This window comes from Arachis duranensis, chromosome 3 (assembly GCF_000817695.3).
Source record: "Arachis duranensis cultivar V14167 chromosome 3, aradu.V14167.gnm2.J7QH, whole genome shotgun sequence".
Lineage (NCBI taxonomy): Eukaryota > Viridiplantae > Streptophyta > Magnoliopsida > Fabales > Fabaceae > Arachis > Arachis duranensis.
Genome location: NC_029774.3, coordinates 87,202,331 through 87,216,077, shown reverse-complemented (window position 1 = coordinate 87,216,077; position 13,747 = coordinate 87,202,331). Strand labels below are relative to the sequence as shown.

The 13,747-nt window shown below is 35.3% G+C and overlaps 1 protein-coding gene across 1 annotated transcript; it reads right to left on the bottom strand.

Moving 5' to 3' along the window:
- Positions 1-273: 273 nt before the first annotated feature.
- LOC107479667 (uncharacterized) lies at positions 274-12,618 on the bottom strand. The gene is made up of 27 exons (XM_016099777.3): positions 12,446-12,618; positions 12,090-12,353; positions 11,714-11,773; positions 11,514-11,606; positions 11,077-11,305; positions 9,575-9,681; positions 9,234-9,299; positions 8,837-8,937; positions 8,252-8,346; positions 8,097-8,117; positions 7,369-7,464; positions 7,159-7,279; positions 6,903-7,040; positions 6,600-6,790; positions 5,979-6,253; positions 5,237-5,338; positions 4,863-5,039; positions 4,458-4,646; positions 3,965-4,206; positions 3,735-3,881; positions 2,336-2,555; positions 1,957-2,085; positions 1,738-1,869; positions 1,349-1,405; positions 1,091-1,270; positions 946-1,005; positions 274-794 (listed from the first exon to the last, which is right to left on the bottom strand). Exons 1-27 carry the CDS (start codon positions 12,449-12,451, stop codon positions 720-722), a joined length of 3,573 nt encoding a protein of 1,190 aa, XP_015955263.1. The 5' UTR covers positions 12,452-12,618; the 3' UTR covers positions 274-719.
- Positions 12,619-13,747: the final 1,129 nt, after the last annotated feature.

Genomic DNA, 13,747 nt, shown 5'->3' with positions numbered 1-13,747 from the left:
TACAAGGACTCATTTTATAAGCACCATCAAAGATCAAGAAGCACCAGTGATGGCAAAAAGGAAGTCAGCAATGGAGGTTGCAGCAGAAGAGGGGTGCTTCTAACGTGATTAGGAAGAAACAGTGCACCATTGGTGTTGGCTGCATCAGCCTCAAAAATCAACTAGTGTATATTAAAGAAAAAGAAAAGGAAGAAAAAAAAGAGGGGGAAGAAGAAAAATGGAAAGACAAAAGAACCCTAGTATATTTAGGGTTGTTATTGGTCGCAATTAGTATAGTTAGCCATTAACAGATCTGATGATAACTGCAGAATATGTAGTTATGTACACAATGGAATTCTGATGATATATCGAGCTCCTCTGTAAAAGAGGAAACAGTCTCATTCAATAGCTCCGTTGGACGGTACTTCATGACCCAAAAAATAAAATAAAAATAAAGAATAGATGCCGCATACAATAGCTGTAATTACTAATTAGTAAGTAGAAAACCCTAGGACGAATGACTACACACTCTCAAGCAATTAGCGATGAAAAATCATACTCTGATAGCATACATTCATACAACTTGACAGAAAGCAGACCAGGGTACCATATAAAACCCATTTTCAGATGAGAAAACCCAGGATGGCACACGACAGAAGCATGATGAACCTTTGGATGGAGGCAATGACAAGAGCCCTTTTCACCGTGATTGGAAATCGCAAGATATTCTACGTACAAAATTACGATTGACTAACATATAAAACAGGGACCAGTCCAGCCATCTTGCCATCCCTGCCAGGACGTTTCTTCTTAACCTGCAGCAAGGAAGAGGGAATCAACATCAGGCAGACTTCCGAGCACAATTAATCCTTCCCATATAAGATGGGCCGAAGTTAAAGCAAATGTTAGCTAGTTATCTAAATTCTAAATTGCTATTTCGGGCAAGTATAGAGAGAGAAGACTTACGTAAAACCAGCCATCTACTTCATACTCAATCTCAACTTCTTCTCCGGCGGTTAAACTCAACTGCCAGGGGCGAAAAAAGCGTTAATTATCTCCACCTGCCACAGAAATAATAAATCCTACCAGAAAAGTTTTAAAGTCAACTTACTTCATCATCTCCTCCTGCTGTGAAGTCATAAAGTGCAGATCCGAATTGTGGATTTCCAGACGAAGCTCGTTCATCATCTGGAGACCCAAAACTTTGAGATCCATTTCCTGCTAGGGGGTTCTCAAATGATTCATATCTTCCCAAGACAGGGGATGAGTATGGTGGAGGTTCTTCTCTTATCTGAAAAGGACTTGGATTTAATATCTAACCAAGATTGGAGAAACAAAGAAATAACTAGAAAAGCTAAAGGGATCTTACCGGAGAACCATAACCCTCATATGTAGAGGGACCACTACCTCGGCTTGCTGCCTTGTCCTGCCATTAATTATTCGGATTTCCATAAGTAACTTTTATTTTATTTTTATAAAAAAAGGAGGTTTCCAATGACAATCTAGAGATAAAAAAAAGCCGATGAATATCTGTTTAAGCCTCCCATGATACCCCTTCTATCCTCACCCGTGAACCACCACTAACAACTAAAAAAAAAAATCAATCCCATACTGACATATACATTGATACCCAAAAGATAAAATAAAATAAAATAAAAATATCAAACAAAAATATGAAAAGATCAAAATAGCATCAAAATAGAAGCATGGGACATGTTGCAATATACATTGATTCTTAATCATGGTATTTTTTATTACCGTAGTTTGTGAGGATGGTCGGGAACTAAATAGTGAAGGGTAACCCATTCCGCCAAAGTGGGATGATATTGAAGTTTCAACTGATCCTGTTGAGTCTGGAGACGATGATCCCAATGATCTTGCATCATCTTCCTGTTATCCCAAGGAGTTTATTAAAGTGTTCCATACCATAAATAATGCTCAAGACACTGAGTAGGAAAAAAACTGGCTTATTCTTACCTCCATCTCAGAAGGTTCTAAAAGTGTTTTTGCCCACATATCATCATAGCTAACTGAAGGCCTAGATATCATATTCTCTTCATCAACTTCTGGGGCATCTGTTCCAGCGCCAGCAAGAAATTCATTTACCTAATGCCAAAAACAAGCATAAGTTTTTTATCCATTTAAATTCAACCAATATATATACAACAAAGCAACCATAAAGATCATTAAAGTCAAGTCATTTAGCATAACTCTGAAGAATTATAGAAGGGTGTCACTTTGCTGTTTTTCTTTTCCCCACTGGACAACATACTTTGCTACTGACAAAAGCATCAGTAAAATTCTATGACCAAAATAAGAAGGAAAACACGAGAGATAAAACTTGACCAACTCATACCCTATTCATTGCTGGTGCATTGTTTCCCCACAAGCCATCATCTCCAAGGTTCGCTGCCCAAGCATTCACTAGGTCATCATCAAGTCCATCAGGCTCAGCAGGTGCTGCTGCTTTGGATTCATAGATGAGGTCAGATATACCAGTTGCAACAGCTGGATCACTCAAACCAGTTGATGCACTAATATTGTGGCGTGTACGATAGATGTCGATGAGTTTGCCACTGGAAGAAATTTGGAAGAAAACGTTTTAGACATAATATCATTAATACAACCATAGCTAATAAACATTTCATATAGTTCAAACAAAACACCATGATTAAAATATGACATGGAACCAAAACTCAGGTTTTATCTGCTTTTAGGATTTTAAAAAAGAAAGATATTGTTCACCTAAAAAGATATAGCAAAATAAGTATTGAACAAAACTTTGATGCAGTGATGTTATCTTGTTCCTATACTAATGAAAGTAATTAGAGCCAAAAAAATCAACTTATGAAAGCTGCTTTCTTTTCTGCTTGGCTGCACAAAATAAGTTTTCATCATTTGATTTATCTAGTTAAATATCTAGTGTAAAAAAGACTTGGTTGTTATCGTATTAAAAATTAAATATTGGGATTTTCTTGTCCGAAAGTTATCTTTATAATAAATCTGAGAGCTTTATCTCTACATAATGCATGCACGTGGCACAAAGGTTGCCTGCCTATAGTGCCCTGAATGAAAACTTCATAAACTAGTCAAAAGAAGTTACCCAAAATTGACCAAGCAAAACTAAGTGCCAATTCTACATGGAAAAGGCTGGGGGCAACGTAAGAGTTCTATACTGGATCTTCCATGTGGTTTCTTCCAGTAAAAGACAACATAAAAATATTCAAATATTTCTGGATTGATTATCTCACGCAGCTAAATGATGCTTCACCAAGCATATTAGGAGTGTTTTAATTATATAGCACAGCATTCAAATTTGGTTAGCTCATTAGAAATGGTATCAGAATTCGCTAATTGATGTATTACAAAGAATTACAAAACAGAGAGGGGTATTTGGGAGACCTCTCAACTCTGCTAAGACTATAACAAATTATCAAAGACCAGTGAGTAAACCTCTATAGATGTGCTAGATAAGTTTTAGCTTTTACAAATGCATAATAAACTTAAGATAGGACTAATGCCATCAAACGATCCATATAGTCAATTACACTTGGTGGAAAAAGGCTCTATTGTTATTGTGGTTCAATGCATTATAATTTATAAACTCAGGATTTGAAGTTTTAAATGAGCAAGACCAAAAGTGGAAGAAACTAGAAAACCGAAACTCCACTGCCTACAAAAACTAAGGGGCTACCACTGTGACAAGAAAAATGTATGATCAACCCGTTAGAGAGTGCACTGTAAACAACTTGTACCTTATTGGACCCAAAGGAAGATACTTTGTTCTTGGAACATAGCAAAACAATGAAACAAGGTCCAGCAGCCTTTCGTGGGTTTCATATAGTTTCTTCAATTCATCATCAGTCCATTCTTTCTTAGCGTTGTCATGATTGCGTATTTCCCTATTCAAAACCACAGTTCAACAGCATTATTAATCAGCATCAGTAAAACTGAAGCAAGCACAAAATTAAGATATGGTTCTCACTTGATCAAATCATCTTGCGCTCTGTACATCTCATCCAAAACTTTTATCATTGGACTTAATAAAACTCCAAGGCCTGTACCGCTAGCTCCTTGATCTTCTCCATTGCTGAGATGTATGTCTGAGAACTGTGACTGCAGACCACCTTGTGCCAAAGTGTGCAGAAACTCATAAATCTGTAACCTGAAAGGCTCACCAGATCTGATTGCCATTGTTGTAAGAGCCTGAGCAGCAATAATTCGAATCTGCACATCCATTTAACAAGAATATTTAAGTTACACAACAAAATGAATAATCATTTAGTGAAGATTCATAGAATTGAATCAGAGTATCAGACTAATAATTTGGGAAGGCCAACCAACACTAAGCTATAAAAATAAAATATATCATTCTTTTTCATGATGTTAGTACAAATGTACAATACCATTTAGAAAATAAAGTCAAATCTGAGGGGTAATAAACAGGTAACAAAAGGGAAACCACAGGAGATATATACCTCCCAGCTGCCATTAAATGCACACCTCTGTAGCCTAGTCAAAGCACTAGCTAGAGTAGGATTACGAGAACTAGCAGCAGCAACCATTTTATCGGCATCTAACATCATTAGTGCAGTACCAGGTGGAGTAGAAGATTCCCAAGCATATTCAGAAGCAGCATAATTTGCATTTTCTCCAAGGAACCATACCTAAAAGCATAAGATGATAGAAAACTGAGAATTTAAATATAAAAAATAACTGAGTGATGGATCTTGCTTATGAATGATGGAGCAACTCTACAGATGCTGATAACTGAATGCAACAACAACAACAACAACAACAACAACAACAACAACAACAACAACAACAACAACAATAATAATAATAATAATAATAATAATAATCTACCATCAGACAATGCTTACAGCTGCTTGGACTAATTTTTGTAAAGCAAGAGCAGACTTTGGGTCAGATGCAGACACCCTATCCACTGAAGTAAGACCAAGCATAGATCCAGGTTGTGGAGGTGGTAGATCAAGAACAATAGTGACTGCTTCTAAAGCTTTGTGTTTCCCATCAGGAACAGCTCCAACAAGACAAGTCTGAAAACAAACTACTATACTTAGTCAATTAATCATTCAAGTCAAAATGAACACGCATGCAACCACAGTTCTGTGTGTATTTATACTTGAGTTTACCGCTCCTTAATCATTATCACCATTTCATTACTCCATTATACAGAGCTGCTTGCCACAACAGATTTAAAAACGCCATCAAGGTAAAAAGCATACAAACTTACCTTCCAAAGTAGTTGTAGCACATCAGCATCAACCTTTCCTGGTACTTTAGTAGCAAATATTCTTGCAATTTCAAGAAGCGTAACAGCCATATCCGGAGAAGCCTTCAAACAAAAGATATTGTTAATGCAAAATCTATGCTTTCCGTTATGCATGAATAAGGGCATTGCTGTGCAACTTCAAGATGAATGCTGCAAAAGATCACTATCCAAGCTCATTCCCTCAATAAAAGCATCTTTTGTTTACCCTTATTCAGCGCATGGATCATGATGATGGCCAAAAGAAAAAGAAAAAAGTTTGGAAGTATTTCAACAAAGGATAACTCAACTAACAAAGTGTACTAATTAAATTAATATAGTAATAAAAGGAACAAGGAGTTTGAGATATAAAACCATGTATAAGCTTTCATCTAACAACTTTACAGGAGTTATCTTTGACAAAGTGGTTAAGAATTAGCTACTTGGTAACCTATTCTTCTAAATGAAGTTGAATTCAGCACAACGAAGGTTGATCCTAATTCCTACGCACTGTCAAAGATTCAAGTCTATATGACCCTTGTGTGAAGTGGCATATTAGATATAAAACAATCAATAAATCTTTCATATGATTTTATGAAATTTTTATCCTCCGTTTAGGCTGAAATTCAACCATAGAATGTGATCATCCTTCAATCAGTGCTTTGTTGATTAAACCTGTTTTGTGCACGAGAAGGTGGATATAATATCCATAAGATAGTCTATTTACCTTAAACCGAGCATGGAGAGTGAGTAGAACATCATTCAACAGTGCTGCTGGCCAAGCTGGATCAGACAATTCTGAGGCAATAATAGATTCAAGCTCATCAAATGAGTCAACTGGGCTTTGCATCCAGATTAGTGCCTTGATCACCATCGCTCGTACATAAACACATTCACAAGCAACTGTTGTCCGTACGACCTCCATTAATGAAGCCAATAAACCCGCGATGGTATCTCTGCCACCACTTACATTGTTAGATATTGAAGAAGTTCTTCGAACACCTACACCAAGCATCAATTAATTATGCTATTAGATGACAGTAGTTCCAGATACATGGTAGACAATCCATTCATCTACTCTGTGCACCAATCACATCCTTGTGTAAGACTATAGATTATAAGCATGCAACAAAAACGTTATGCTAGAGACAGCTCTGTTATATATAAAAAATAAATAAATAAAACTGTTAAATGAAGGCTCCAGGTTAGTTTATTATCTCTACCAAAGATATTCGATGGGGTGGAGAACCTTTGAAACTACATATCTATATCTATCATCGAATTTTTTGTAATAGAAAAAATGCCCAAATATGCAAGCATGTACTATTAACAAATAAATGTCCATTACTTTCAGGATGTGTACTTTCATCTGAATCATTAAGATCAGCAGCCTCAGCAAATGTATTGATATGTGTCCCTTCATCAATATCCTGCATGCCCAAAGCAAAAGCAGCAGCTCGACTTTTCCCCATCTCCTGGACAACTCTAGATGCTGCATGAAGCACAGGTCTAGAAAAGCTACGGAAAGAACTTTCTAACCTGAAAAGCATTAAATGACACACTGTTCATAAGTTCAGAGAATTTTGACAACTTCAGAGTTCAACAAGATGAAATAGAATGCAGGCAAAAATAAACAAATGAGTTTCTGAACCTTCTCATTACAAGTTTTATAAGAGGTTGCGGACGTTTATTCTTAGATTTATCTTTAGAACTTTCCTTGGAAGATGCATCCGGTAACTTAAGAATCTCCCTGGTCAAACGGTACCACCCAGAAGCACGCTCCTCAGTCCTAGAAAATATAAACAATATGTTAACAATGTAGTTTTCATAAAATTTACAGCCAAGCCAATCAAATCAAGAACTATCGTCATAACAAATGCAGAGACTAATTTCATGTCATAAATCACCTCTCAGAGTTATCATATTTTCCAAGTACGCAAATAATTGCCTCAAAGCAGACTTTTTCACTGGGATCCAACAGAAGTTGATAGAGCACTGAATTGAACTGAGATCTAATGTCTGATCTTTCTGTATAGTCAAGCAAAACACATTTAGTTATCCAAAACATCCCATGGATCAGATTTAATTAATCAGCATAACATTTTCAATACACCAACCATCTAAAGATCTAGCTCTTGATATTGTGCAGCATAACCTAGCTAGAGAAACTCTAGCAAGAACATCATGCAAGTGGAGAACATCTAGTAAAGCCCCTGCAATGTACACCCATGGGGTAAATAAAAAGGAAAAGAAAACAACATTAGCCAGCAATTTAGCTGCAAGGAACAACATAAAACACAATTATTATAACCTGCAAAGCCTCATTTCTTATAATGGGAGTGATCGAGTGAGTAAACGATTAGGTAGATGTATATCTTGATTCCATGGTATATTAGATGCCAGAATTAATGTCTAAACTACAAATTACAAGGTACCTCTTAAGTATTATAGGCCATAGGTATCATATTGTGTCGACGTGCCATAATATGTACCAGTTTTGTAACTTTGAGACCCTTCAATGTGAAAAATTAGGTACATGAAACTCCCCAACTCCAAGCCTTCTTTGTTAATACTATGTTTAAATTTATACTTAAATCTCCTGAATTTTTTTCATATTCAAATCTCTTAATCTGTTGGTAAAAGTATTGCAATGATATCACGATACAACCAATTCCACTGAAATATTAATTTTTTTATAACTACCCTGTATCCTGTAATATTAACGACTATGGTTATAGGTGAATAACTGGCTCTCCTTGAATAAAGAAGATATCAAATCCTATATCATATTCAAACAATCAACAAGAAATGAAGGAAAAACAAATAAAAGATCTGACCAGCATACCTCCAGGCTGTGCATGCTTTCCTGCAGAAGAATATTCAGAGAGTATTAGATTGAAGGAGGATTGTTTTCCAACATTATAGTAAAATAACAACAACGACAACGACGACGATGAAACACCACTTATGCAAAACTATTCTGAAGAACTAAACTGTTACCTAATGCCATTGCTACAGCATAAGGGTCCCTTGTAGCCAACTCAGAAACAATTCCCAGCCCATGCCTCACAGCAACCGGATCAGAAGATGAAATCCTGAAGTCAACTTCGTTCAGTACTTATGACTATAAATCACAAACTACAAAGGGAGAATGTGAAAACCAATAAACTATGCAATTAATGGTAGGTTGGTAAGTCCAAATAAATGTAAAGCACAAAGCAAAAAGTTGCTATACAAAAATAGGCTGATAGGCCATGAACTATCATGATCCTCTAAGCTGTGCTTGAATTTTCATAATCAGAGTAAAGATATAAGGATACAGAAAACCCTATCAGTCATACATCACAATTCAAACAACTCATACATTTAAATGAAAATCCATAAGAGTAGAAAGTTAAATTTTTTTAGGGAGTAAAAAGTCTTGCCTTATTCGATAAACAGTACTTCATTAAAAGATAAAGGAAGTACTGTGTCAAAACTAAGAAATGATATACTTTATATGGAACTATGCACAAAAAATCCGAACTTCTCTAAGGTTAAAACATGAGCAATAGGTAGTAAATGCTGGATATGAGATCAACTTACCCTAGTATAGCATAATGGAGAAATGCTGGATTCCCAGGATCGATAGGGAGTCTTCTTAGAGCACTCAAGGCAGCAAATTGCAGATTGGTTCGGATGATAGACTATGTCATCAAGAATATAATAAAATATAAAAAGGACTGCAGATTAAACTAATATATAAGATATTTTAACTTTTTTGTTTGATATTTTGAAAATAAGCATAAAATGTTGGCATATCATGATAACCTATACACAAATTACGTTACAACTTACGAGAGAGGTAAGAATAAAAGGTAAAAAGATCCCTGATAGGAAATAATTCCGCAAGATGGTTATTAGATGCAGAATTTTTCAGTACCAGCAGTTAATGAAATTAAAGAAGTATACAGATAGTCACATATAAGCCAATAATCTTTACCTCTTTATCACCACCTTTAGCCCCAACCCCAAGTATGCCTTTCTTTCGCTTTGGTGGAGTGCCAACCTAAAATGTCAATAGCATCATAATGTCACAACTTAATTATAAAGAAACAAATTATTGTTAGAAAGAAAGTAAACAGTGGCCTCTATTTATGACTACGGAACCAGAACCAAATCAAAATAGAAGCTAGAAATCTAAGGGTGAGCTCAATTTTCAAGCACAAACCAACATTTCCAAACAACTAATTCAACATGGAGCTGACTTTACAACAAATTAGAAATGAATAAGCAACACTGAATATCTTATAAAGATAATGACGATAACAGAGAAGCACAAACCTTCTCTAGTACACCAAAAACAATTTCATACAATCTGGACAATACTTCAGAGTTGGATGAAGGAGCATATGTAAGTGCCTTCAAGGATTGGAGTCTTCGAGCATGAACTTCAAAACACAAGTTGAATGTAGATCAAAAGATTAACCCAAAAACAGAAATGAGGACATGCTTCAACAACTAAAACCCATTAAATGAGGACAATTTGATTTTTAGACAGGCTGAACGTGCTTATGAAAAATAATGACTCCATTGGTATCTGAGTGGATGAGGATCTCCTGATTCAACAGAAATATATACGATAGCCATTCACAATTAAAATATAAAATGGTGCATCCATCATGATAGTTTGGTATTTTAAAACCCCACCAATCACGTGCAAGTTCATTAGCCAAAGAGCATAATCTCTACCAATTTCTTTATTTTCTTCATCCTTTATATCCAAACATTGCCTTCAAACGAGGACCAAATTGAAAACATCCAATGCTCTGAACCCCCCCCCCCTTTCTTTTGTTTTCCTTTCCAATGCATCAAGCCTTCTCAATGCTATAATCTCCATAAACAATTTATGCAAAAATTATACCCCACCTTAGCCCTAGCAATGTCTCACTGCCTCTAGGTTTTGTACACTTCATAAATGCATTTCAGTCTCATTGCCTCCTATGTTTTGTACACTTCATAAGTGTTTATGCCATTCTTTACTGTATTTGGTTTTAGAAATAACCCAACATGAGGTGGAGCCTTAACCCGACACAAGATGGGACCTATTAGGATAGGATAGTGGGCTTAGAACAAGACCCATCGGTGGATAAGATCAGATCTTCATAACAAAAGGTGTACACGTTCGGCCTCACTCAAGGTAATGGGCCAAACCTAACGAGTCCAAACAAATTGGATCTTATTGTATGACAAAACCACAGATTGGCTATCTAATTTTTTCAGTAATTTGAGAATTTCCTCAAGCAATAGGCTTTTACCAGTCCCAGCGGAGCCTGTGATGAACACGGATTTTCCCTGAGGGATGGCAGACAAAATATGCTTCTGCTTGTTTCCCCATTCTATTGGAGTGGAGTGAAGGTTAGCCCAATGTTATTAACTCGCATTTTAAATTTAACAGAGGGCCTTTAGCCAAGCAGGTCTCATTGAAAGATATTAAGCATCTTGCTTCTAAGGTCTACCTGGTGTAAGGTTATGGTCTGTATATAAAGGGATCTCTCTATTTCATATGTGTAGTACCCTTCTCTTTGTATTAATAATATTTCCTCTTATGGAAAAAATTCTTCTCCACAATTACTGCAGTTAATTAGAAACTTAACAACTCCTTAAGAGTTCTAAGTAATTTGTCTACAAAAAAAATTTCAAATTAACAGCAACAACCAAGAGTAAAATAGCTATCAATTTTGAGGTAGAACAAATGAGTTCATCGACAAAAAACATGAAAGAATGAAACCTTCTGCCATATTTAAAAGTATTATGCTAACAAACAAAAGTGATTAATTACTCACATTCAGATTCAGCATTTGTGGCTTCGGCAATAAGCTGTTCTACTATCCGTGGCACAACATCAGCTCGAGTAACACCTCCAACTGCATCAATGTCAGCCAATGCATCCCAGTTAGGAGTGGGTATCCCACCGCCTGCGGTCAAACCTTGGGAGCCATTGTCAGACAAGATTCTAGCCAGGTAGTAATAGACATATCGTAGCACAGTTCTATCTTCACACTGCTGATTAAGCTACAATAAAAAATAAAATAAAATAAACAGCAAAGCTATATGATTTTTCCAAACAAATTAAGCAAAATATAAATAAATGCATAAGGAAAATTCAGTAAGACGCAATATTCTACATTTCGATGTCGGTGCAATTCAGCAGTAGGCCCATCCAAAAACAAGGAATCACATGTATGTAAAAGTATTCAAGTTCAAGGTAGTTAAAGCATACCATGAGAAGAGAGGGGGCGAGCGAAGGATCCACAGAATTATATACGGCAAGTTTTGGAAATACATGTTGCACTAATTGCCGCTGAGAACTTCTCTGGAATCGAGTTATCATCAAGAATAAAGCATCAGCAAATATCCCTCAAAATTCTAACATTAAGTTTAAGAAGAAGAAGAAAGAAAGAACAAAGTTGCAATACTTACCTGATCAGAAGTGGCAGCTAGTTCATGGATACTTCTCGCAAGTTGTGAATATGAAACTGGCTGGAGGGAGAAAGAGCAAAATTCAAAGACCAAACGCAAAGTACAACATATTATCTTCTGGCGAAAAAAAGATCAAAAGAAAGTTCCAGTTCTATGTTCATCATCAGCTACCAATTTCCAAAGAGACACACTAGTTTTGCATCTCATGAACTAAACACGAGCTGATAAGACCACAGAGCATTCAAGTACATGTACAAAACCAATATTTATGAACTCAACACTAACTGATCTACGATGCGCACAGCAAATTCGCTAACTAGTAACGCCAACTTTGGCCAAGATACGAAAGAGAGGTAAAGAGGCGAAATCGCGGAACCTTTTTCTTTTGCTTTTGCGGCATAAGATTGGCCCTAACTGGATTCAAAGCATTTTTGGCAGCAGAAAAGGTATCGTTCTGGATCTGCATCAATGCGGCTCGCTTCGATTTCTTCTCCCCACCGGGCTTACCCAGCGCCGTGGGAAGACCTGATGCCGGTGACGCCGATGCCGGAGATGCCACTGCAGACGACGCCGAAGACGATGTCTGCGTAGGCGTAGGGTCCGCCGTAATCAGATCCATGAGCGTTGTTCCAGACGAGTCCTGAGGAAATCATGGTAAGTTGAGAAACGCGAAGAACCATAGCGTAGAACTTGTTCGAATTTTCGAGTAAGAGCGTGTTTGATGAAACTTACCGCCATTCGTTTGAGCTGTGAACGAACGCAGAGAGAGAGAGAACCTTCTTTCGCTGTGTTTTCTGGGTGTTCTACTACTTCGTCACCGAGGGGGACGCCAACCGTGAAAATGGAAGACTTCCGGCATTGTTTTTTTTTTATTTTCCTTTTTTCAAAAATCTTTTTCTTTTTCTTGTATGAAAGAAAAACATTAATGATTTGTTTATTAGACGAAAACAAGATATTTAAATTTAACACCTCCTTTGTATTGATTTATTTGGGTGAACTTTTAAAAAAAAAATTAATTTAAACGGTAGATCTTTAAATAAAGTTTAAATTTATGACGGATTAATCATTGACCTGTTGGGTTGAGCGATACTGTAAAAAATTCAAAAAAAATATCTAAGTAAAAGTAATTTTATGTTTAAATATCTCATATAAAAAAATTTTTTTATCTATTAATTATATTTGGATATAATAAAATAAAAATATTTTTTATTTATCTATTACATGAAAAATATCTTTTTTTAAAGAAAAAAATCTTTTAAAAAAATATAAATTACAATTTCTAAAAAAAATATTTTTTATTTTTCTAATGTTTTTATTTTTACTATTAAAAATTTACTAAATACATTAAAAAATAAAAAAAATTTATTTAAAAAAGTCTTTTTTATCCAAATAATAACGCACAAACAAGCACATTATCAAAATCTCTCACAAACCTTAATGTGTTAAACATTTTGAATTTTATGATATTGCACTTAAATTATTAATTGCATTATTTTACTTAATTATTTAATAATTTATCATCACATGAATTGAATTTATTGAGCCAATCACTTATTATGTCAAAAATTTTGTAAAGTACAAATATTTTATATATATGTTAATAATAACATAGAAGATAGAATAGCGCTTAACAATTTTAAACTATATCTTAATAATATCGAACATTTATCTTTGTTTGTATTTAATGATAAATGTTTTTTTTTTTAATGATAAATGTTTATGTTGCGTTGAATGGTTTTACTTTTGAGGCTCAAATACATTTAGGCCCAAATATATTTAAGACCTCTGGCCACTTAATCCACTAACTTCAGCCCAATTCAGCAATAGTTGATCCGCATTTGCGTACCGAAATATTTTTATTCTGAACAAACTTCAAAAATGGACGAAAACATAAATCACTTAAAATATTAAAAAATAGAGTAATTATCCAAATCAGTCCTTAAAAAAAATTATTACACAGGTCAATCCCTAAGATTTTATTCCGATAGACAAATCAGTTTTCAGTTCATTTTTTGCTAGAATAACTACTCAGAT